Source organism: Leptonychotes weddellii, chromosome 16 (assembly GCF_054177405.1).
Source record: "Leptonychotes weddellii isolate Sample4059 chromosome 16, ASM5417740v2, whole genome shotgun sequence".
NCBI lineage: Eukaryota > Metazoa > Chordata > Mammalia > Carnivora > Phocidae > Leptonychotes > Leptonychotes weddellii.
This window is the reverse complement of record NC_138384.1, coordinates 12,064,510-12,089,684: the sequence shown is the minus strand read 5'-3', so window position 1 is coordinate 12,089,684 and position 25,175 is coordinate 12,064,510. Positions and strand designations below refer to the sequence as shown.

Below are 25,175 nucleotides of genomic sequence, written 5' to 3'. Positions count from 1 at the left end.
CACTTCAAAACTAGTGCAGCTTCAGATCCCCGCGTGTGGCTGGCCGCCTGGGGATGAAAGAGGAATCAGTGTGGTCCTTTGAAGGGAAACTTGGCCTGCATCCGGGAGCGCCCAGAGTTTCAGCTCCGCTTACTCTGCCTCCCTTTGTAGTGCGTTTTTCTCTGCGCACACTCCTGCGAAGTGCAGATACCAGTCTCGTCGATGGGCCTATTTTGGAGCACCTAGAGAGGGGTTACAGCACCCCTTTGCCCCTTGGCAGGTGGCCTTCAGAGCACACCGTGGCATCTGCATCTTTCCCCAGCCACAGCGCTGGTGACCTGGGCCCTTCACCGTGTACCTGTGGGGATCCCGGTAGTGGTATCCTTTGCCCCCCTAAGCTGAATTCTAATGCTCGGGGCTGAGGGCCCCCCGGATACAATAGTGGTTAAGCCAGCTGGTTAGGTTTAGAAGAGTAGGCCGCCCCAGGTCACCCGTATGGCAGCGTGGGGCTCCGGCCGAGTTTGCCCACAGCTCGCGCTGTCCTTCAGCGCTGCTCGTGCGGTCCTTCGGTCCAGTCCCCAGGCCGCGCTGCCTGATCCGCATCAGCCGGGCGCACAGCACTGGACCCCGAGAGGGCTGGCACGAGAGACGCAGGCAGTCGGGGCTTCAGTCGGGACTGTGGAGACAGAAACGTGCACCTGAGAGTGACAGTGACATTCGCCAGTGCATTGCTGGGAGGCGAGTGAGAGGGCCACTGAGTCCTTCAGAATTCAGAGGAGTGACCCCTTCCTGGGATGGCCGGGAGAGGCAGGGCTGGATTTGAGCCAGGCTTTGAAGGCTGGGTAGGATGTGGAGCAGGAGTTTTCCCAGAGAGTGGGGCACTAGGGGCAGAGTGAGCAGGGCGCAGGCTTACAGGATGAAGGCAGGTCTGGCTGGAGTGGACGGTCACACAGGGCAGGGGCAGTAAGACTAGAGAGGTCAGCCCAGGGCTGTTGCAGTCGCCCGGAGTGCCAGGTAAAGAGTAGTGGCCTTGATTTGTGAGACAGCTTTTCCCACTGGCGCCCCAGGACTTGACCCACAGAGCCAGCCCCAGTGCTTTCCAAGCTGATGGCATTGGTGAGAGCATGTTCTTGTGGCTTCCCTGTCCAGGGGAACCATTTTCGTATTTTCCTGGACATACCTGCAAGTGTGCGGGGTTCTGGGGCCTCCAGACTTAAGTGAGTCACTATTTTTGCGGTGGCCTGAGATGCCGTGTTGAGCCCTGGAAGGATTCAGGGTGGGGAGGCCGGTGGTGTTGGTGTCGAACAAACGAGAAAGGTACTCAGAGTCGGGGGGGCGGGGAGTGCTAAATACAAACAAACATCCTGCTTGCCCATCTCCTGCCTTCGGGAGACCCTGGTGCTCATGCAGGCTGTCACCCCAGCATTAATGAGCCCTGTCCTCACACTCTCTCACCATGCAGTCTCTATAAGCCTTCGGATTTTTCAGAGCTCCCTAATGCCATTCAGACCCTTACCACCCACCACTGCAGATCACTCTTACCGTCCATGGCTCCTTACTGCCACCAGAAGTAAATGCCAGTTCCTTGGCCACGCACAAGCCTGGGAGCAGTTTCACCAGCCCTGTCACCCAGCTGTCCTCTACCCGTGTCCTTCACTCTGCCAAACCGGATGCCTCTCTCCTTCCTCTGAGCCAGCGTTCACGCGGTTCCTCTGTCTGGGCTTCCTGGTTCCGAACAGTTCCAGCACAAACACTACTCATCCTTCAGCATCCCCCTCAAATGCTGACCCTTGCGAAGCCATGCCTCATCCCTCCCCACCAGGTGGCAGACCTGCTCCCTCTTGTCTGCCCTTCTCGCCTCACAAGCTTCTCACCAGATCGTTTTGTCTCTGCTTTGCATGCGAGTCCTGTGTGCCGTCTAGTTTCCTCCCCGGCCTTACCCAAGCAGAGAGCAGCTCATCCGTATGCTGCCTCCGTAAGAGGGAAGAGTGGCCTTTCCAGGCGCTCAGGGACCGTTGTGACCTGAAACAAGCAGACGGGCGAGGCCATGGTTCCGGGGTGGCCTGTGCCACTGGCACGGCTGGGTCTCCCGCAGCTGCCCTGCTGAAGCCTCATGGGTGTGCGCAGTCCCGCTCCGGGTGCTGCTCGAACTCGTCCTGGGCAGAAGCACGGCCTGGCTGCCTCGGGAGTGCTCTCGGCGGCCAGAGTTGGAGGCACGGCTGCTGTCAGTGGCTTTGGTGATCCCCATATCCTGGGCTCCTCAAGAACGGGGAGACACAGGTTCTAGATGTTTGTGGAATTCAAGACACTGTGTATTTTTCGTCAAAGATATTTAAAGCTCAAGCTAGAAACAAGTCATTCTCAGTTCTCAGATTGTATTCACATATTCTTTAGGCAGTGTGAAATCTCAAATCCAGTCTTCTGGGATTAAAAATAAGTTTGCTCTCTGCATTGGCTGGGCCTCGAACCCGGGCCTCCGGCGTGGCGGGCGAGAATTCTCCCACTGAACCACGCATGCTGCATCTGTGAGCAGCTGTGTGAGCACCTCCCTTTAAGCCCTGTCCTGGGCCTCCTTGTAGCTGTGCTGATTCACAGACTGTAAGGCCAGGCTTTGATGCTGCCACATCAGCACTGCTGCAGGAACAGAAAGCTTAGGCTCCAGGGCGGGGGGGGGTGTGAGCGAGAGAGAGAAGTTGCTTTGCCTTCAGACGTCAGGCCAGAAACTGGAGCTCAGGTCCCTCCCCAGTAGCAAAAAGCACACGGAGACTTTGGATGACTTTCTGCCCCTCGGATGTGTGGATTCCCCTGTTGCATGCTCCCTGCGTGCTGAGCTGGTTTACAGTTCTCAGGTTTCACCCCAGCTTCCCGCTGGAGACTGGCCCAGGCTGAGGCCCTCACTGTGGAGGGCGTGAAGGCCTTGGTCCCCACAGCCAGTGGTGCCTCTCCGGAGAGCCCAGCTGCTGTTCTTCGGCTCACTGAGCAGGGAAGTGAGGTCAAATCCAGAGCGCCCTGGGCTGCCGTAGGCCGGCGTGCTTGAGGAGATTGGCTCCTCCAGCAGGATCTCTGTACGAGGGGAAGCCTGCCAGGAAAAGGCAAAAAAAAAAAAAGGAGCAGCCCTGCATTGGCCGGGAATCGAACCCGGGCCTCCCGCGTGGCAGGCGAGAATTCTACCACTGAACCACCAATGCTGACATATCTGCAGGGCTTTTCTCAAGGGGCTGTGTCTGTGGCTACTCAGAGAGGAGCTCTGGCAGATCACTGTGCCTCGCCTGGCTAGTTTGTCCAGTTTGGGAAGCCAGAGCCGTTTACAGGGAACCATCCTTGCTGCGCCTTACTGGGCTGCTTTGGGAGGAGCGGGGAGGAGAGGGTTGGCCTATGGAACCGGCATTGAGCTTGCACCTGGAGGCCCTTGGTCCATCCATAGCCCTCAGCACCTCAGCTTGGTGGAATATCACCCTGTAAAGATCAAAGAAAGAGGCACCTCGCAGGCCATTTGTACCACCTTCCTGAAATACCCATCCCTGCTCCCACATCCACCAGCTTGGGAGCCGGGCCTGTTTTGTTCACAGCTGTGCTCACAGTGCTTGGCACAGAATAGGTGCCCTGTACGACTTGCAGTATTAAATCTTCATCAAACCGTGTCGACCCCTCCTTGAACAGCCTTTTTGTAGGAGTGGTCATTGCCTCATAGGGCAGCACGTTTGTTTTTGAACAGCTCTAATTCCTGGCAGGTTCCTGACACAGAGCTGGAACCACATAGACTAATTGATACCTTTTGGACTTAACTGTCCTTAAAACTCCTCGAGCCAACTTGAGACCCCCATTTATGCGGCAGGCGTGCAGTTGTCCCGCCACGATGGACACAGAGCAGTTAGACAGTGAGTCCGGGCAGCTGCTTTGCCAAGTGCCTATTCTGTGGACGGCCCCTTGGCTGCAACACTGGTAGCAGTGTGCATCAGCCTGGACGACGGGATGGGCTCCGTCCGTCTCACAGCTCCTTAAGGACACTCCTTCCCTGTGCTCTTCCAAAACCGTAAGAAGCTTCCCTGTTACCCATGCTGCGAAATCCATTCTACCTAAACTGAGATGGCCAGAGTGGCCATAGCCAGCCCATCCTGGTAGGTCTCTCGCTGCTCTTCCGTCCCCTGGGGCCCCAGACAAGCTTGATTAGATCCCCTCCTCGCCTTGGCTCTTACATTTCCTCCTGCCCGGAACACCCCTGTTTCCTTCTCTCTCCTTGCCTCTTTCAAGGTCCAGCTGAAACTGGACCTCTTCTGGGAAGATGTCCCCGACACCCAGGCCACAGCTCCCCATCAGTTATCTGGGGAGCCGGTTATCAGTTCTCTGAGACCGGTTCCTGATGAAACCCGGCCTCCCTCTGCTGTCTTCCTCACCGGGCAGGGCTTGCCGTGGGATCATCCCCCAGGGTGACCACAGGTGCTCCCTTCCACGCCAGGGGCCTCCCTCCAACCTCCCTTCTCCCTCTTAGCGTCACTCCCCAGGTGGACACCTTGGAGGCAGACCTGCCCTCTCTGGCTCCCATGTTCCATGGGTTCCTGATGCTCTTCTGTTTGAAGTAAAGCAGCCCCTCCCTGCTCTTTCCCACTGCCTCAGGTGTGTTTCAGGCCCTCCTTCCTGATGATGCTAAGATTTTTCCGTCTCCTGGGCGCCTGGGTGGCTCAGTCGGTTAAGCGACTGCCTTCGGCTCAGGTCATGATCCTGGAGTCCCGGGATGGAGTCCCGCATCGGGCTCCCTGCTCGGCAGGGAGCCTGCTTCTCCCTCTGACCCTCCCCCCTCTCATGTGCTCTCTGTCTCTCTCATTCTCTCTGTCTCAAATAGGTAAGTAAAATCTTTAAAAAAAAAAAAAAGATTTTTCCGTCTCCTGTCAAACCTGCCCTGGCATCCCAGTCTCTCCAGGCTGCCACCACAGCTACCTAATTAAAACAGATCTGAGCATGTCATCCCATTGCTGGGGAACTGTCACTGGATTGTCTTCCTTGAACTGTCTGGCCACTCCTTCCACAGGCCAAACTCCTGTCCTTCTCTCAATACACCATGCCTTTTCAGGGCTCTTTGCCTTTGGCCAGTCTCTCCTCTGTACCTCGCCCTTGACCTGAAAAGCGCCTGCAGGTGTTTTTCCGATCTGATCCAGGCACCTCCCATTCAGCCCCAGGAGATCAGCACATGGCATTTTTCTGGCTTTCGTAGTATCCCTTGCACCACATTGCGACAGTTACTTGTTTGTATGTGGATCTTGCCCACCGGACTGGGACCTGATTGAGCACCATCCATGGACATGACGACACAGACACAGAGAAACTCTCGGGCACAGGATTGGAGGGTCTAGCCAGTGTCGAATAAAGATGGTTGATGTTGCAGTTTTTGGTCCCCAACAAGACATTCCCTTGCATTCTCTCAGATTCCCAGAAGTGAGGTAGCTCTGCTGTTGCTCATGCTGTTGTACGCAAAGGGAAACTGCGACCCAAAATAGGGAAACGAACCGTGACCCAGCCAGTGCCTTCCAGTCGGCAGCAGAACTGGGACAGGCCCACCCTAAGGTGCAGGACTTCTGATTCCTCTTTCTAAACAGGTCATCTCCCTGCCACATCCCTGGCCCTGGAGCCAGCAGCCGAGGGGGAGCCTGACTCCACTGCCCTGCAGCCCCTCTCTCCTCTCTCTCCAGGCTGGTCCGGGAGTTTGTGGCCCAGAACAACACCGTGCAAATCAAGCATGTGATCCAGACCCTGTCTCAGGAGTTTGCCCTGTCTCAGCACCCCCACAGCCGGAAGGGGGGCCTCATCGGCCTGGCCGCCTGCTCTATCGCACTGGGCAAGGTGGGCCTTTCTCCTGAAGGGACAGATGCAGCCGAGGTGGCCTTCACTTTGACCGCCCAGACCCAGCAGGCTGCTGCAGACTTCTGCTTTACCGCCATTCACGCCACACCTGAGACCAGCCAGGCTGGCTTTGCGGCCCTCGGTCCGCGGCCTGGCCCCCGGCCCGGGAGGCCGACTTGCTTAAGGCCGGCCCTCACGCGAAGGCCTGAGCCTCTTCCGGGGAGCCAGGATGTCCGCTGGGGCGGGGGTGGGGGGGCTGCGGGCCCCCGGCGCGGCCCACCTTGAGCTGTCTCTCCTCCCGCCCCCCTGCAGGACTCAGGGCTGTACCTGAAGGAGCTCATCGAGCCGGTGCTAACCTGCTTCAACGACGCCGACAGCCGGCTGCGCTACTACGCGTGTGAGGCGCTGTACAACATCGTCAAGGTGGCCCGCGGCGCCGTGCTGCCCCACTTCAACGTGCTCTTCGACGGGCTCAGCAAGGTGACTGCCCCTGCTGCGGCCGGCCCCGTGCGCGGCACCCCTGGGGCCCCTTCTCCCGGATGCGGCCAGAGCAGAGAGACACAGGCCTGCCGGCGCCGCTCGTCCGTTCAGTCTCATCATCATTGTCTCTTGTGGCCTTGTACGGGTGTTTGATTTTTTTTTCCATTTCTCTATTAATTGATTTTTATCGCAGTTTATGAAAGTGTCAGTCCACCACAGAGTGCAGGGGAAATACAGATAGTTCGAAAAGCCCTATCTTCCCTTATAGAAGGCGAAGATGGTGAATCCATAGTACAGACTGTATTTCCCCTGTGAGGGGAGCACTAGCCCGTAAGCTCTAGAAAAAGCTCTACTTACAAGGGCCGAGGAGCCCCTAACACGCCATCCTCAGCAGCGCGCTCAGCCTCACAGGGTGCGCCTCTGGGCACAGGGTGGCCCCGAAGCCCTGCGGCCTGCTGACCGCCACAGTCATTCCCAGGGTGCCAGCCTCACAGCTGCCTCAGTCCCCACCTCCCGGAGCAGAGAGAGGACCCAGCATGGTAGGATGGGGAACCCTTGAGGAAGGCTGATGGGAACCCACCACCTGGCCTGGTGGCAGGAGGTGCCAGAGGTCCCTGCACAGAACGGGAAGCCCGCGCATTTCCGTTCCTCGGCCACGTGCCATTTTGCCCGTCCCTTCCTCCCTGCCTGCCTTCAGTGTAGTCCCTAAAGGAGGTGCCTGTTCAGTAGTCCAGGCTGTGCCGGGGACTTGGCTGTACGGGTTTTCGGTAGGTTCCTGGTCCTGTATAGACTGTAACCGTCTCTCTGTTTCTGGATCTCTCATAGTTGGCTGCAGACCCAGACCCCAATGTGAAAAGTGGATCTGAGCTCCTAGACCGCCTTTTAAAGGTAGTAGTTGGTCCCTGCTTTTATTTTGGAATCTGTCTCTTCTACCTGTCTATACAGCTTATAAATTCTCTCTTTGGAGGCGCTCTTCCTAATTTTTAAAATTTTTTTCATTTACATACAGTAAAAGTGACTCTGGTGTACAGTTCTTTTTTATTTATTTATTTATTTATTTTGAGAGAGAGAGCACAAGCAGGGAGGGGGCAGAGGGAGAGGGAGAAACAGGCTCCCGGCTGAGCAGGAAGCCCGACGTGGGGCTCGATCCCAGGACCCTGGGGTCATGACCCGAGTCGAAGGCAGATGCTCAACTGACTGAGCCACCCAGGCACCCCTGGTGTACGGTTCTATGACAAGTGTACAGACTTATGTCACCAGTCAGAATACAGAAACATTCTATCATCCCAAACATCCCCTTGTGCTAACCGCCTCCCTAGGACAAAGGAGAGTCCCCATCACCTCCCATTCCCACCCAGTGACAGGGGCCTCTGATGCTCAGCTCACCAGGGCATTTGATCCAGATGTAGGGTTTTGTCGTATGATTAGTCCTCTTGACTCTGATTCCTGCTTTTACTCCAGCACTTTTGTTTGTCCTTTGGCCTATGAGCGGGCGGTTGCCCCGGGACCTCTCCTATGTAGCGTGAGCTCTGTCATTTTCCTCTGTGGCCACCTGACCCCTGGGCCAATAATTGGGTCGGGTCAGGCTGCCCTTGGTCTCTGGCTTTCGGCCGCTCACGTGCCTTTGATCCACAGGACATTGTGACGGAGAGCAACAAGTTCGACCTGGTGGGCTTCATCCCTTTGTTGCGAGAGAGGATTTACTCCAACAACCAGTACGCCCGGCAGTTCATCATCTCCTGGGTAAGGGCCAGCCCCACGACAGTTTCTCCAGCCATAAGGAGCCTCTAGTAGTAAAAGCTGCCCTCTGGCACACACCCTGGGCATCCTATGGCTGAGACAAGCCTCACTGTTAAGCCTCTAATAGCCAGTGACGCCCGGTAATCCGACACGTTTATTCCATTCTGCCCCAAAGCCCGTCCTGTTTGCCCCCGGTGTCCCGGCAAACACCCCCATGTCTCTTTGAAGCCGGGGGTGCTGCTGTCGGCAGCCATACCTCTTCAAGCCTTGTCTGTCCTTTCCCGTGCCTTCCCTTCTTCCCTGCCCCTTTAACCAAAGCCTTGTCTGCCGGGGCTGGGAATCACGGCGCCTTCTCCCTGCCCAGTCACAGAGCGCTGGGGAGGAGGAGACAGAGGCTCCCGGGCTGGTGTAACTTTCCCTTCCCGTTCCTTTCCCTGGGTCAGATCCTGGTTCTGGAGTCCGTGCCAGACATCAACCTGCTGGATTACTTGCCGGAGATCCTGGACGGGCTCTTCCAGATCCTGGGTGACAATGGCAAAGAGATTCGGAAAATGTGAGCATGGGAGGGGGAGGGGCGTGCGGCTGCTCGGCACACAACCCACACCCAGCAGATGCCCCACACCCAGCAGACGGGCGGCCGTGGGAGAATCCGCTCACTCGCTTCATCCTGGCTCCCGTGTGCTTCTTGCCTTGAGGAGCAGAGAGCAGCCCCCGGCCTCTGGAAAAGAGCCATCGGGCTGCTGTGCAGTGTAGTCCCCCTCCCAGTGGCCCACCCAGAGCAGAAGCGGACACCAGGAGAGGCTCCTCCAGGCCTGGCTGGTATATGCTCTTTTCCTTCTCTCATTGGTAGGTGTGAGGTGGTCCTTGGAGAATTCTTGAAAGAGATTAAGAAGAACCCCTCCAGTGTTAAGTTTGCAGAGATGGCCAACATCCTGGTGATCCACTGCCAGACCACAGGTGAGGATGAAGGCCCCATGGCCACCACCACCTCCTCAGAAGCAGCAAGAACCCCGGTAGGAATATAAACCCGCACCCCACTGGACCTGGGGCAGCGCAGCGGTGCATCCTTGTGGGAGAGAGATTCAGGTCCTCCATCACTGTGGAGGCCCTTGTGCTTGGTCTGACCTTGGAGTAAGATCTGGAGACCCTCTTGCTGGGAAGCTTGGCATTTCACTATGAATTGAAATACTTACAGGTTGGGACTATGTATCCACAAGCTTCTGTTGAGTATCAAACCACCACAAAACTGACTGCCTCGCATAGCAGCTACTTACTGTTGGTCAGGAGACTATAGGTCAGCTAGATGGCTCTGTTCACCTGGGCCAGGCTTGGCTGCACTTGATTATGCACATACAGTGCACTGAAGGGTCGTCAGAGGCTGGGTGGTCTGGGATGGCCTCACTCATGTCTGCCAGTTAGCTGGCAGCACCTGGGAAGCAGGGACCACTGGTCCATGTGTCTCATCATCCAGCATACTAACCCAGATGCATTCAAATGGCATCAGTGAGGTCCCAAGACGTGTGGTAGAGGGGAGCAAGGCCTGTGGAGGCCTGGGTTTGAACTGCCAGACCTTCACTTCTGACACCTTCACTTCTGACACCTTCACTTCTGACACTGTGAGCCTGGCCGCAGTAGGGAGGTCAGCCCAGATTCAAGAGGTGGGGAAGTGAATTCACCCCTTGATGAAACGAGCTGTGGAGCCCCTTTCTGGGTGCAGAGGGTAGAGAATCATGGCTACTCTTACATCTGCTACAAGATTGTCGTTCGTGTGTGTATCTTTGGAAGGCGAGAGAGTATCAGGCTAGAAGCAACTCAGGCCCTCGGGTCCCCTCCAGTCCCTTCCTGCGGGCATGGTCAGTGGGAGGGAGCACTCCGGCTGCTCGTGCTGACCGTCCTGGAACCCACCAATTTCTCTTCCAGATGACCTGATCCAGCTGACGGCCATGTGCTGGATGCGGGAGTTCATCCAGCTGGCTGGCCGGGTGATGCTGCCCTACTCTTCTGGGATCCTGACCGCCGTCTTGCCCTGCCTGGCCTATGATGACCGCAAGAAAAGTATCCTTCGCTCCGGAGAGAGGAAACCAGAGCAGCCCCAAAGGAGGCTGTGAAGTTGCAGGACCCCGGCATGGGGGGATGGGGGTTCCCTCCAGATAGCCCCTGGCACCTAGGGAGCAAGCGGCGGAGCAGGACAGGGACTGGGAGCACCAGGGCGGCACCAGGGCCATGGCCTAACACCACTGTCCCCAGACCTCACCTGGTTTCTTACAGATCTGGAGCAGCTCTCCCAGGTCCCACAGTTCCAAGCCCCTGAGCTCACACTGCCCTGTCATGGGTGGGGGAGTCCTGTTGGTAGAAAGCCCACCAGGAAGGGTCCTACGAGAAGACAGGAGCGTTTCACAGGGACTCAGTGCAGACAGCCCACTAATCCACCTCTGGGGGTGGGGGCAGTGGTGTCCAAGTCCCTGACCAATACCAGTGACGTCAGGTTTAGGAAACACCCCCTGGGTGGGGCTACTCCTTACATCAGTGGACTCAGGCATCAAGGAGGTGGCCAACGTGTGTAACCAAAGCCTGATGAAGCTGGTCACCCCTGAGGATGACGAGCCTGACGAGCTGAAGCCAACGTCGCAGAGGCCGGCAGAGCCCAACCCTGATGACACCCTGGCCAAGCAGGAAGGGACAGCTGGTGGTGAGTAGGCTCTGCCTCCCGCCCCTTACCTCCCAGCGTGACTTGACGTGGGGCCTCACTGAACCAGCCCAGGTGACTTCCCAGATGTCACTTCATGTAATTCTGGTAACTACCCGATGAGGTAGGAGTTGCCGTTCTCCCCATTCTACAGATGGGCACAGGGAAGACAGGTCGCATGGCCAGGATCTGGGAGAACTAGGAAGTGAACCCTGGCAGTCTGCCTCCAGAACCCCTGCTCTGAACTCTCCCTGCCTCAGCATTAAGCCTTTTTGAAATCTTTTTCTGTGTCCGGCTACAGGAAATAGTTGTTTTCACTGTGGGAAGCTTTGGAGCCTGGCAGAGGAGTCCAGGTTGCAGGGTTCACGTGACTCTTGGCCGTAGACATCCAGCCGCCCGGAAGCCAGCTGCCTTGACCATGCAGGCGCTCGGGGGAGAAGGCTAAGAGCTGCGGATGCAGCTTCAGTCCTGGGGGCTTCTCCAGCCCAAGTCCGTGTCTTCATGAAATGAAATGGCTCTGGCATCCTTTCAGCCTCTTTCAGCATTATCGTCTTATTTCTCTATAACATAAAACCACTCTTAAGTCAGTCTGGAGTTTGACTCTCTAGATGTTTTCTACAACTCTGACTTTATTTTGTTAAGGGGCCTCTATCCTTAATAAGAGGGCACTGATCAGCTTCGGGGTGATGTTCTCCTTTGCAGAGTCAGCCAGAGAGTAAACTGATGCAGAGCTTACTCACATTTTTAAGGCTAACAGACTCAGGTCTGGAACCTGAGTTCCAGGAGCCAAAAGAATTTCTAAAGCATTTTCTCCAGTGGCCGTTCTCCGACTTCTCTTGAGCGTCTGAGCACTACGTCAGGCACATGAGCCCCATGGGCCTCCTGTCCTGGCTTTGGCTGGCCAAACCAGTAGCATTCCATGCTGGACCAGTCAGGAGTCAGGTTACAGCTGTGCATCGCTTTGGCGAGCCCGAGCAGCAAAACAGTGGGAGGCACAGCAGCCCTCAAGTGGAGCATGGGTGGTTCAGTGGTAGACTTCTCGCCTGCCACACGGGAGGCCTGGGTTCGAGGCCCGGGTTCGATTCCCAGGCAACGCAGCAACTGAAACCTTTTTGCCAGCTCCTTGAAAAAGAAAACTTGTGGAGATAAAGTTAGTGTGAGCCTCTCAAAGCAGGAGCTTTCTTATTAGGAGAAACTAGAAGAATCTCAGGGATAGACTTGCTTAGTGAACTTTCACTGATGTATGAGTATTTTATTACCTTTTCATTTTTTGATTCTCATTTTAGAAAATTTGGAAAGTAGAGAACAATATACAGAAGGAAGACTGCCCCCACCAAGAGGCAATTAGTATAATCTCGGCATATTTTTTGTTATATACATATAACATATAATAACATGTATGTTATATATATATATATTTCCATATGTATGAGATCATATGGTTTACATAATTCCACATCTTGCTTTTTTTGTTTGTGGGATGGCTTCTTTTCATTTTTGTTTTGTTTTTGGCTTGATAAGTTGCAACATGGAGAAGTTGTGAATATTTTATACTGACTTTAAAAGTTAGTGCCTCTTAATCCGTTGAATCAGAAAGTAGAATAATGGTTGCCGATCTGGAGGGAAAGAGGGAATTGGATGCCTGCTTTCTTTGGGGGGGTGACAGAAACGTTCTAGAATTAAATAGTGGTGATGCTTAACATAACTGTGGATTTACAAACAATCACCCAGTTGTATGCTTTAAAATGGTGAGTTTTATGTTACATGAACTATGTCTCAGTTTTTTAAATAAAATCATTGCCTCTTCCCCCAGAGTGGAACCCAGCAGCCCCTACCCCACCCTTTCTGCTTATGTGGCAACAAGTCAGGCCCCGTGGGAAGGAACCACTCTCTTCTGCAGGTCCTGGCAGCTGTTGATAACCCCAGCTGGAGCACAGGGGGTTCAGCAGTAGTACCCTCGCCTGCCAGAAACCAGGGTGCCATTGCCAACCATCGCAGCTTCTTTCACTTTTTTAGATCGTTTTCCTAAGCACTCTTGCAACAGCTCCCTGCTTAGGAGACTCTCATGCGAGACCGGGATACATTCAGGCAGCTTGGCTCTGGCTTTTACTGCCTCATAAACAGCATTTCAGCAGATGCAAAGCTCAGTGTATAGTAGTTCCTAGAGATGATCACAGCTAATCTGGGGGCTCCAAATCCACTGCAGACGCGCTTAGCTTGTAACCACCACTTTACCAAAGGGCCAGGAGAAGGCCCCAGCAAGCCAGGAGACAGTGATGGTTCAGCTAGTCAAGTCGAGAGGTTCATCCCAGCCTCTGGCCCTTTTTCTTATTACTGTTTTGCTCCACTGTTCCAGCCCTGGTCACCTGGCCGAAGGCAGGAGCCTCCTGCCTTGTCTCCCTCATTGGGGGGGGGGGGCAAGGGGGAGTGGTGGTGCAAGATCCATGACGACACTGGTCAGCCAAGCCTTCTGTGCCTTAGCGTACACGTGCACGCGTGCACTTCGCCCTCACCTCCAACCACGGGGCCTCCTCTGTGCCGCACTGTCCCCAGCCCCTCTCCACTTGCTCTGGCTTCCCCTTGGCCCTGCCACTTGAGGGGTCCATAATGCAGTGCCCTTGCTCCGAGTTCCTGGGCTCTTGCTCTGTGCTCCCTCTTCCTCTCCATGATGCTGCCTGACTGTCTCAAGTGTCCTGGCCTAGATTCTGGGGTCAGAGCGGCCTGCTGGTGAGTCCTGGCTTTGTTAACTTCCTTTCTGTTGCCCTTGGACAAGCCGCTGAGCCTTTTTAAGCCTCTGATTCCGTATTCGTTAAATAGGATAACAATAAGAATACCAAACCTGTAGTGTGATGGTGAGTTTTAAGCGAGATTTTTGCTTATAAAGCTTTTAGCACATGGCAAAGGCCAGACACTCTCAGCAACAGGTGCTTTCGTGTCAAACTGTTTTAATACATGCGTATCACATATCCATCTACTTACTTAGCAAGACTCTCAGGGCAGGGCTTTTGCGTCCTTGTTTTTTATCACCAGCCTTTCTCAGATGGTAATGGGCCCCTGGTAGGTCCTAAATGAGGGACCATAGAGGGTCAGGGATAGAAATTCATGTGGCAGGTGAGGGGTAGAGCTGTGAATAGTGTTTCCAGGAGAGGGCTGGCAACCACCGTTGGTAGATGTGTAATGGAATCCATCCATCTGCAAGGCTTTGATGGGCCTGGGTGTATCAGCAGCTTCTGTGGACCCTCCAGATGCAGGTGAATCAGACCCAGGTCCTGCCTGCAGGGAGCTCAGGGGCAGACCCACAGTTGCTTAATCACTTAATCACATGTGGCCCTCCATGTGGTCACAGAGGACTGGGGGCTCCAAGCCAGGTCCATGGCAGTCATTTGAACTGAATCTTTTCCTTCTCCTTAGCTTCCACTCGGCCCCCACCCCACCCCCATATTTTACTCTGATTATGAAGGAAATACATATCCCCTGTGGAGACTTGGGGGCAAGGAGCATTCTTAGTGGGAGAGGCACAGAGTAAACAAGTGAAATACATCGTCTGGTAGATACATTCAGCAGCATGTGTCAGAAGCCATAAACATTTAAAAATTTGTCCTTAGGAAATAAATAGAGACGTAGCTAAGGTTTTTCATTTTGAACACCTAACAAATGGTAGCTGACGTACTGTCCTAACAAGCCTGGTGCACTGGTTACCCCATCATACAGGTGAGGGACTGGAGGCAAAGTCCAGTAAGCTGCCCAAGGTCACACAGCTAGTAAGTAAGGGAGTCCCGGCTCACACTTCGCCCCAAGGGCTCTGAGTCTATGCTTCTAGTGCTGTTTACACCCTGGTTCTCTGAGGAGGGAATAATACAAAAAGGGAAGCCACAGATGTACAGCTTGACTGAAAAGGGGAGCATTGCAGAGTAAAACAATGTACCATTTTTACTCATCAACTTGGCAAAAATGTAAAAGATTACTAATATCCCTGTGTGAGGCTTGCTGGGGATCGACTGCTCCTCTGTTCCTGAAGCGCATTTGTTATTGGTAGAACCTTCCTAAAGAGCAGCTGATCAATATGGATTAAAATATAAAATGCCTGGCCCTTCCCCCAGCAGCACCCCCCACGTGGGACCCTGGAGAGATGTGCTCCCACAGGAGGACGCATGGGGGAGGCGGAAGAGTGAAAGTTAGGAAACAATTGAAATTAATTTGAAGCCTATTTCTGACATCGGGTCATTTCATCTACAAACGTGTGTGTTTCTAGAAGTCGACACAGAGGAGGCCACTGGGAGCACAGAGTCCTGGCTGCCGGTCCAGGCTGGCCCACCCAGGCTTCCCTGCAAGTCCTCCCCTTTGGGCCCAGGTCTGTCCCATCATGCCCAGCCCATACCTGTCCCTACCGAGCTGTGCCCCATCCCCTAAAGGGCCTCTGGGACTAGAGGAGACAGGCAGCAGCTCGGAGCCTTTCTGTTCAACGTGGAAATCAAGGCCCTCTTTACCTTGGGATTGGGGGGTGGTCTGTGGTCCACAGGAATAGCAGTGACTGCTTTAAGACATAATACAAAGTTAAAAAAGGGAAAAAAAGCAAATTGCAGAAAATACCCTGTGATTCCATTTATGTTACAGAACAAAAAGAAGGAAAGCAAAAGATGGAGAGGGATACTTGCCTAACCAGTAAAGTGATTACCTGCACGTAGAGTGAAGTAAGATTGAAGGCTAGGGAGAGATGAAGCATGCTTTGCTTTGCTTGAAATTTTTAGAATGAGAATGTTTTACTTGTATAATTTAAAACTTCTAACAGGTCAAGGCTGGTACCATTTGAACAACAATATATAAATAATGATAGTTTTATTTTGTAATCCACAGAATAAAATATATATACATAATGATATGGATGGATGGATGAGAAGGGACAGCTTTTCCATATAGAGGAATTCCAGTTAATAAATGTAGAAAGACAGAGGAAAACAGAAAATAACCATTAGGGAAACTCAACAGTAATAATTATTACAGATCCACCAATGGATGCCAAAATCAGCAAGGGAATGTTTGAGGAAAAAACTGGGTATTTGTCTAGTCTCAAGTCTTCCCCAAGATATTTACTGATTACAAAAAGGAGACTAGTAACTCACAGGAGAGAAACCCGGCAGACACTACCACAGTCCAATGATTGGTTTAGCATCACCGGTAACAAGACAGACATCATGTACCCCCGACATGATGCACTGAGAAGGCGTATCACTTTGGTGGCGTTCTTCCAGAAATGTGTAACCTCAGCCTAATCATGAGAAGACACGCAACCAACCCAAGTGGCAACACATTCTGCAGCGTAACTGACCAGGGCTTCAATGATAGTCCCAGATCGGAGGGGACTAAGCCTGGACAACTAAATGTAACGTGTGCTCCCCGATTCTGTCCTGGAACAAAGGGCATGAGTGGAAAACCCGGTGATGTTCTAATTAGCTCTGTAGTTTTGTTAATAGTCTTATGTCAGTGCTGCTTTCCTGGTTTGATAACGTATGATGTTAACACTAGGAGCATCGGGGTGAAGGGTAAACAAAATTCTGTGCTATTTCAGATAAATCTAAATCTAAAATTATTTCAAAATAAAAAGGTTTTGGTTTTTGTTTTGCTTTTTTTAATTTAAGAAACTGGGTATCATGGCCTCTTACCCCTAGCTCTCGGCAACCTTTATTCTATGTTCTGTCTTTATAGATCTGTCCATTCTGGACATTTCACACAAATGGAGTCCTACAATATGTGGGCTTTTGCAACTAGGTTCTTTCCCTTGGCATATCTTCAGTCTTCATCCACGTTGGAGCACATATCAGTACTTCACGCCTTGTTATTGTTAAATAATAGTCCATTGTACGGCGCTAACGCATTCTATTGATGCATTCATCAGCTGGTAGACATTGGGATTGCTCTGAACGTGGTGTGCGGTTCCGGTGTGGACAGAAGTGTCCTTTCCTCTGGGGTATCTATCTAGGAGTGGAACTGCCAGGTCATAGGGTAACTGCGTTGAACCCTGAAGGAATTGCCGGGCAGTTAGAGCATCCGCACCATTTTACATTCCCACCCACAGGCTCCGAGCGTTTTCCTTTCTCCACAGCCTCACACACTTACTCTGTCTTTGTTTTAGCCCCCCTGGTGGGTGTGAAAATGGTACCTCCTGGCAGCTTTGATTTTCATTTCCCGGGTGGCTAACAATGTGGACCTTCCCAGGAGTGGTTTGTGACATGCCCTCGGGCCAGCAGTCCCTTCTGAGATTTCCCAGATGTGTGAGCACAGGTGTCCTTCTCCTTTTGAGATCGCTGTGCCTGAAAACTTCCAAGCATGGGTGCTCTCCAGCAAGCTTTGGGGAATGAGTGGCACTGTGTCCTCGGGGCTCCCGAGCTACCGTCCTCTTCAAGAGCCAGAATCAAGGTGTGGGGAGCTAGAGGGTCCGTGTCCTCATAGCGGGGATCTCGTGCACTCCGAGACCCCAGCAGCCCTTGGGCGTGACATCTTGTTCCTCTCACTGTCCCCAGGAGGCCCCGATGGTTCCTGTGACTCCAGCTTCAGTAGTGGCAGCGGCGTCTTCACACCAGCCAGGTAAGTGGTTTGTGCCAGCCGGAGGTGTTGATAGAAAGCAAGTGGCCTAGATCTTTCCTGGGTGCAGGAAACTTCAGGGAAGACCCAGGGCAAACTCTCCAGGTGGGACACAGGAGATGCCTGGTGAGGGAATCTGAAAGATGCTGAGCAAACCCAGTCCACCCAGTTCTGACAGACCAGCAGCCGTGGGGAGGGATTAGAAGCTGCTGGAGGTCAATAAGTACGAGCTGTAAAAGTATCACCAGTGCATGGTGGCTACAGGGAGGCACGTACAGATGCCTTTGCCCGGAACTTTTGCTTGTCAGGAGAACGTGGGGCTGACAAGACTGGCAAGGAGACGGCCGTTCCAGAGTCCGGGAGTGCAGAGACTGGGCAGCAGGAGCGGTCCTCCCCGGGGAGCCAGGTCGGCTGTCATGGCGCAGCCTTCCACGCGGGGGCGGTGCTGGCCCAGCAGCAGGATCATTCCCTTACTTGCAGTTCCCTCCATCCTGTATGCAGGGTTATGGCGTTCCCCTGGAGAGGGAGTTCTCGCCATTCTGTCCCTGTCCCGAGTCCCCTGGACTTGCCCCATGTCAGTTTTTCTGTGGGGTTGCGATGGATGGCACTCTCCTGCAGCGGTGTCTTCCCTCTGAACTCAGCCCTGAACCTGGGCCCTGGGGAACAGGTCACTCATGAAGAGAAGATCTGCACTCAACCCCCGAGAGGCTCTCTTCTTCCCAGACCTTTCGGCTCTTTCCTCCTCTGGTATCATTTGTTCATTTATTCTTACCTCTAAGGACCCCGTGGGGGTGTTCGAAGTGTGTGAGTATGGACTATAAATGTGGATTGCTCCTGGGACCTCTCCTAATCGTCTGAGCAAGGCAGTAGACATTATTCGTTTATTCATCCCATTAGTTGTCACATACTCCAGAGTACCTGCCTGTGTTCAGCCCCACAGGTTCCAAGGTAAAGATGGGACCCCTGACTGTGGTCCCCAACCTTGAGGTTCTCCAGTGGGGAGACAGAAACAGGACAGTGGTTTCTGGGGGGGAGGGGGTACTCAGGATGTTGGGGGCCAGCCATGGCGCCTGAGCCGAAGCTCACCGGCATCGTGGCTGATGAGGATGATCACTCGTGAGTGCTTCCTGGGCCTGCTGTGCCAAATACTTCCTGTCACGTCTTTGGATTTTGCTGTTGTTTAAATCCCATGGCGTCATTAGTAGTAGTATTACCATTTTTGGGCTGAGGAGGGACAGGCGATGTGGGGCCTGCTGTGTAGAGAAGGGATTTAGGGGGGGTCGGGTGAGTGCAGACCAGCTGGGGGTTTCACTGTTGACCAGCCTGTGTTAAGGGAAAGAGGCTCAGCCCGAAGAGGGGGCAGAACATGGAGAAAGTTGGGGAGGTTTTTTTCTCTTCTGTGAAGGGTGAATTGATAGGATTTGCGGATGCATGTGGTGGAGCGAGAGGAGAGACATGAGGGAAAAAATAACTTCTAGATTTGGGGCTTGAGCCAACTCAGGATATCCTGGCATTTCCCGAGCTGGGGTGGAAGGAGGAACAGGTGTGTGAGTGGGCCAGTCAAGGGCTCTGTGCCATGTGGCTCTCAGCACCCCCGGGTGCGGTTAAGGTGGCAGGTTTGGATCCTGGATTCGGAGGGGGGGAGCAGTTAAGGAGGCAGGTTTGGATCCTGGATTCGGGCGGGGGGGGCGGTTAAGGAGGCAGGTTTGGATCCTGGATTCGGGGAGGGGTGGTTAAGGAGGCAGGTTTGGATCCTGGATTCGGCGGTGGGGGGGATCTGGATGGAGGTGGAGGAAGATGGCACCCTGCTTTTGTTCTCAAGGCCGTGGGAGCCTGCCTGCTAAGTGGTGGTGCCAGGTACCAACCTGTGACATGGGAGGTCCTGTGGCAGCCCCCGGGAGGGCACGTGAGGGAGGGGCAACAGTGGGAGCACAGAAGCCTGTTGCAGACCTGTCACTGTTGTCCAGGCCACGGGGAATTATCCTGCTCCACGGAGTTGGCAGTGCGAGGTGGAGGGAGGTCTAGGAGGAGGCAGAGATCGGACATCACCGACTGACCGTGCAGGCGGGCAGGACTCTCTGCCGCCTCGCTTGGGAGGCAGGGGCGCCATTTGCCGGGCCGGGTCTAGAGGCCGAGGCGAGGAACTACCTCGTTGGAACCAGGCTTTGCTTTATACCTGTCATTCAGGAGCCCGTGTCGGATCCTACCCTTTTAAAATTAAAAACCAAGAGCAAATCATCTCAAGCTTTCTGTCTCCCACGAATGGCCCCTTCCTCGTGGCAGCTGCGGTCTGAGTCAGTAGCTGTGCCAGAGAGGGGGGCGGCCTTCGGAGTCGTGAACCCCGAGCCAGGGTGCCTGGGCCCCCCACTCCTTGGAGATGGCAGTGGAGGACAGTAGGGTGGGCGCATGCTTCCTCCAGTAGGTGCTGCCAGAGGGGGACTGCACTTGGGCAAGAGGGCACCTTCCAGGGTCACCAAGAAACAGAACCTGCCCTGCGACTGTCCAGCCCCACTGCCTGCCCTCGGCTCCCATGAATCCTCTGCACAGTGCAGTCCAACTGCCTGGACACACGTCCTGACTCTGTGGCCCTGCTCCCTGCCCCAGTGTCCTCATCTGTAAACCGGGTGCAGTGATAATACCTACCTCCTAGGGGTGTGGAGCTCCTATGAGTTGAATATGTAAAGAGAATAGAACGGTGCCCAGCCCACAGAAAGCTCTTTACACATTTTAGTGCAGTTACTATTACGAGAACCTCATTATTATCCCCATTTTACAAATGAGGAAACAGGCCTAGTGAGGTTAACTTCTTGCCCAAAATCTCTAAGCTCCTTAGTGGCCAAGTTGGAATTCAAGCCAGGCCGGTCTTCCTCCCAAGCCCCCTGGTGTGACCTTTAGTGGGTGCACTGGGAGAGTTACAGAAACCGCACGTCAGCCTCCCTCACTCAGCTGATGTGGGAGCCCGGGACAGGTGTTACCGTGGACACAGGCGTCCACTCTGATGCCCTGGGCCTCGCCGAGGGCCGCGGTGTCATCAGCAACATTCAGTATAGGTCTCCTGGTATAGCTGGCTGCAGAAAGGCAGGCAGAAAGATCTGGAATTCAGTGCTTCCCAACTTTGAGCATCTGCTGACTGAAAAGAAGTTGTAGAGATACTTTATAAAAAAAACAATGTTGAGTTCAGAAACAATTCTTTTTTTTATTTCTTCTCTTCTAATTTGATTAGAGATGTAACATACTAGTACCATACAAAGTTAGACATTACAGAAGTGAAGTGCCACCTCCCAGAGAGAACCACTGGAATTTATCATTATTTATTAGTAGTATCAGAAGTATTATTTAATAAGTCGGTATTTTAATGGCCACAGTAGTGCCATGCATTTGGAAAATGTAGTACATATATGTGTAAGACATTAGTTATGAGATGCCTTATGAGAAAATGTGCAGTGGAAATGGAGTTTTGCAGACACCTTGAAATAACTCAGAAGCCCCCAGGAGTGACTAGTCTAGACTGTTTGGAACCGATGCAGAAATAAATTTTAAACTGTGAGTGAGCTGCCTTCTGCTCTCTGGGGAAGGGAAGCCAGGGTGGAGGCTACCCCATCTCAGACTCCTGGCTAGTAGCAGCGCAGCAGCTGAGTATGCCCTGCAGCCTGCCCTCTGGAAGAAGGGCCTGGCTTCTCACGGAGTTCTGGCTTCCCTCGGAGCACGTTAGGAGCCCAGCACACAGGGGCCAACCACACCCAGCGGAGCCGCTGAGAGCCACCTCCTTGACAGCTGGCGGGATCTTTCCTGGGCACAAAGATCAGTCTCCCTGGCGCCCTGGGGTGCGCCTGCTTCCCGTGAGCCTCCCCTCCAGCCAGCCAGGGGAAGTGAGACCCATGGAGAATGTCTCCAGCTACAGGAATAAGTTTTCAGCGCATGGCCGCATGGCCTCGGACAGGTCTCATACTATCTCATCCGTGCACTGAAGGATCAAGTTACTTGAACCATGAGGTCCCTTTCGGCTATGATGTTCTTGGTTGGTTGAAGTTGACACCTGCTTCGGCAGTGATTTGAAGGTGCCCGTGTCTGGGGAGTTCTGTTGTGGGGAAGTCATGTTAACGCACAAAATACTGCCAGTTCTCACACACCGCTCCATAAAATCCTTCATTGTTTGGCCTTGACACAGTGCCACCTGAGGGAGATGCCACCATGGGCTGGCCTTTGCTTTGTCCCTCAGAGGAGACACTGAGCTGGCCAAAAGTGAAGCAAGAGACCACACTGAAGCAAGGAGCCCAGCTGCCCCAGGGACCGTCTAGCATCTTGGAGCCCTATTTGGGCCGCTCAGATTTGGAGTGCCCCCACATGGATCGGCACCAGGCTTTCCCAGTATCCTTTCTCACCCCACGTAGAGATTTTGTCTACCATACTGATAAGAAAATACGGTGAAAGGTATACGTGATGACCTCTTTCTACCTCCAGTACATGGGGCTGCCAGGTCTGACCTGGCCAGGGAGTGGCCAGTCCCCAGAGGGGCTGCCATCTTGCTGCCTCTGCCAGGGGCCAGTTGGAAGTGGACTCTCCTGAGCCTGGCCCACTGGGAGGCAGTGGCATGTGGTGGACGAGGCCACTCTAGACTCCGACTGCTCACATTCAAATTGCTGGTGCTACCACTTGCTGACTGGGTAACCTCAGGGCCTGATTTGCAGGGTGGAGTTGGGGAAGCTGGGCTTGGCGCTGCCTTCCTCCTCACCAGTAGCTTAGGACACAGCCGTTGCTGGCCAGTACAGTTCTGACTCCCCTGGGGGAGTGAAAACAAGGCCTGGCTCCCAAGGGGGCCATTTCAGCTAAGAAAGTGGTGGTGGCCTGCCAGGCACAGGGTCCTCCTGGCACCCTGGGCCCCATGTGGCAGCTGGAATGCCCTGCCGCTCCTGCTGAGGAAAGGGACTCACTGTGGACTGGGGGCTCACCAGGGTAGGAAAAAAGAGGCAGGGCCGGGACGGCTTCTGCTCCTTCCTCACAGCATCCTGAGCTCCTCCTTTGTTAAGGCCTTGGGCTGCGGGTAGGTTTCTGGAACTTTTCCAGCTTCTCAAGGAGAAGAACTATAACAGCATGCTGGAAGGAGCCAGGTAGGAGGCCAGCAGGATGGGAAAAAGAAGGACTTAGAGATGAGACAGTAAGTCCTGGTCATCAGCAGGAGCAGAGGGAGCATCTAGGAAGTTGTCAGAGAGGGAAGGGAATGCTCTGGAAGCTGTAGGGTAGCTCGTTAGCTGAACACTGTCGCGCCCTGATGTCTGTGGCGGTAGCCGCTGTTGTGGGGCTACTGGGCACGTGCCGTGTGGCTGGTCTGAACGGACATGTGCTGTCGGGGTGAGGCGCGCGCGGGGTTTCGAAGACTTAGGACACAGAAGAGAATATGAAGTACCCTGAGTGACTCGTGTGTTGATTATTGTATTGATCGTATGTTGAAATGCTGTTGTTTGGGTATGTTAGAGTCATTAAAGATATATCATTAAAATTTTACCTGTTTCTTGTTACTTGTTAGTACAAAACTTGAAAATGTGAAATTCCACAGGTGGCTCATGTTGTATTTCTACTAGATAGTGAGTGTGGGAGAGGAGTTGCTGAAGAGATTGGCTGGGAGCTTGCATTTGCCACCCTGGACTTGTCTGTGCCTTAGTTTCCCCATCTGTCTTAGGCTCCCAAAGAATCTAGACGTTTGGATATTCTCAGAAGACCCCAGAACTTCCGGCCACATGACTCCTGGGGAAATCTCAGGGGCCGCCCCGGCCAGAGGCTCAGCACGCCCAGCCCCTCCGGCTACCTGAGGACGGGAGTGCCCACTCTCACCCCTGAAATGAGCGCTGTGGGGAATCATCAAACCGTAGTGAATAGCAGTTCCGCTGAGCAGTTACAGAGCTGAGAGCAGGGCCCTTTAGGAATTCACATCAAATGAGCTTCAGAGAGGCTGCGGTCGAGTTAGGGAAGCACAGGCATCGAGTTCCTGCTGCAAATGAATAATTGAGCAGCCTAGAAATACCACGCGAGACCATTGTGTCCCGGCAGGCAGCTGAACTGCCTGGCCGGGGTCCTCAGGAACTGCAGCCCCCGGGGGGGAACCTGTCATGAGACCTTTGGGCGGCATGACTTGTCGCAGGAAGGGAGCCCCTCGCTAACAATCCTTAGGTTCTCGGCCCGTGCTGCCCCCACCCCTAGAAGCTCCAGCCTCTGCCTGGGAGCCGTGCTTCGGGCAGAGGGCTGTGGCAGCCAGTCTCCTCCGGGCTGCTGGGCAGGGGCCTCTCTCTGCCCGGACGCCGGCGAGGCTTTGGGCCCGGGAGCCTGTGCCCCACTGGAGCGAAGCGCAGTCCGAACAGGCTCTGTCTCTCAGAGGCAGAGGCTGTATTGCTCCTTCCCCGACTCAGACGAAAGCATTACAGCTTCACAGGCAACTCTCAAGGCTTCTCAACCAAGCCAAACCCTGTGCCAAATGGCCTGGAGTATGGCAAGATCTAAAGCCACGAGCCCTATCCTTACTCGAGAAGAGTTCTTCGTTTGCCCGGTGAAAAAACCTGTTGGCTCTTCAGGGCTATTTTCAGGGCTTTGCCCTGGACTCGTGGGAGGTGGTGGTTTTGTTTTATCAACAAAGGGTCTGGAGATGCTGAACAGCCTTCCAGCCCCGAGGTCTGCTGGGCCCCAGCTCGGTGACATCAGAGAGGTTTTCTGCCCAGGCCAGGCTAGTGCTGGGGAGGCGGGCAGGCATGCAGCAGACTGGCCCTCTTCCCCCACCTGTGGTTGTCACAGCTCTGGCCTTGAAAAGAAAGGAGGAAGGTCAAGGCGGTGAAGCCAGCCCTCCGGGAGCCATGCCAGGGTGGGCACCACCTGCCCGCCCCCGACCGCTGCGCCCAGGAGAGGGAGGCGGAGTGTGGTTCTGAGTGCGGAACCGGGGTGGCGCTGCGGCCAGGGCGGAGGGGCGCCAGTGGCTTCAACACCTGTCTCCTCCGTGATCTTGCCCACAGCACCGAGAGGGCCCCGGTCACACTCCACCTCGATGGCATTGTGCAGGTCCTAAACTGCCACCTCAGTGACATGGCCATCGGGATGATGACCAGGATCGCCGTCCTGAAGTGGCTGTACCACCTCTATATCAAGACTCCCCGGAAGGTGAGTCCCCGGGCCCGTCAGCCCCGGAGGCCCTTCCAAGCTGGGGGCTGCTTTGGGGTACACCTTGGTTTTCGGGGGCCGCCTCGTGCTTGGTAGGATTCTGGTCAGTGCAGTTCTAGAAAGCCCCTGTCAGGCAGAGGAGTGACAGATGCTGGAGGGGCCCTGGGAGGGCGTGGGGGTGGTCCGTGCAGTGCAGTAAGACCCCATCCATGCCGAATCCACTGGGGGGGGGGGCAATGCTCACGGGTGCCCCCGCTTCTCTGCTCTCCAGATGTTCCGGCACACCGACAGCCTCTTCCCCATCCTGCTGCAGACGCTATCGGATGAATCCGACGAGGTAGGTCACGTGTGCCCCTTTCCTTCTGTGCAGGGCTACCCAGCCTCCCCTTTTGAGTGGCTCATGGGACCAGGTAGATGAGAAGTGCTCGTTTTGTTGTCGTTCTCTTAAATCAGCATCCAAAAAATTGCTCTCTTCCTACCTGGTAAATGTGCATCGCTTCCGGGGAAAGCTGGGTTTAATGCTCTTGGCTTTGGGAACAAGGACTTCCTCCGCCGGCCCTTCTGAAGAGCACTGGGTCAATGCATCAGCAAGAACACCAGCCGTGGGGGGGTGGGGGGGACCTGGCTTGACCGTAGAAGGCAGGGGGTGTGGTGGTGGGCAGCTCGGCTGTGGGTTGGGCACCCGAAGGCAAGGTCTGGCCCCACTTAGCTTCCTGGCCGTGAGTAAGTCACTTCA

At 54.3% G+C, this 25,175-nt stretch overlaps 1 protein-coding gene and 1 non-coding gene across 3 annotated transcripts in view; one reads left to right on the top strand and one right to left on the bottom strand.

Moving 5' to 3' along the window:
- LOC102746139 (VAC14 component of PIKFYVE complex) overlaps positions 1–24,872 on the top strand; it is a 31,716-nt gene extending 6,844 nt beyond the window's left edge. The window contains exons 2-12 of one of the 2 annotated variants that reach the window (XM_081806370.1): positions 5,664–5,814; positions 6,127–6,294; positions 7,120–7,182; positions 7,930–8,037; positions 8,478–8,587; positions 8,885–8,991; positions 9,955–10,089; positions 10,571–10,723; positions 17,239–17,302; positions 24,295–24,439; positions 24,711–24,872. In XM_081806370.1, the coding sequence (XP_081662496.1) occupies positions 5,664–5,814; positions 6,127–6,294; positions 7,120–7,182; positions 7,930–8,037; positions 8,478–8,587; positions 8,885–8,991; positions 9,955–10,089; positions 10,571–10,723; positions 17,239–17,302; positions 24,295–24,439; positions 24,711–24,857 (1,351 nt within the window). In that variant the 3' untranslated portion in view covers positions 24,858–24,872. Of the gene's footprint in view, positions 1–5,663; positions 5,815–6,126; positions 6,295–7,119; positions 7,183–7,929; positions 8,038–8,477; positions 8,588–8,884; positions 8,992–9,954; positions 10,090–10,570; positions 10,724–11,021; positions 12,484–17,238; positions 17,303–24,294; positions 24,440–24,710 lie in introns of those variants that run through there. The other variant, XM_081806371.1, reaches the window with a different exon arrangement.
- On the bottom strand, positions 3,097–3,167 carry TRNAG-GCC (transfer RNA glycine (anticodon GCC)). Its single transcript has one exon. It is a non-coding gene; the product is annotated as a tRNA-Gly (tRNA).
- Positions 24,873–25,175: the final 303 nt, after the last annotated feature.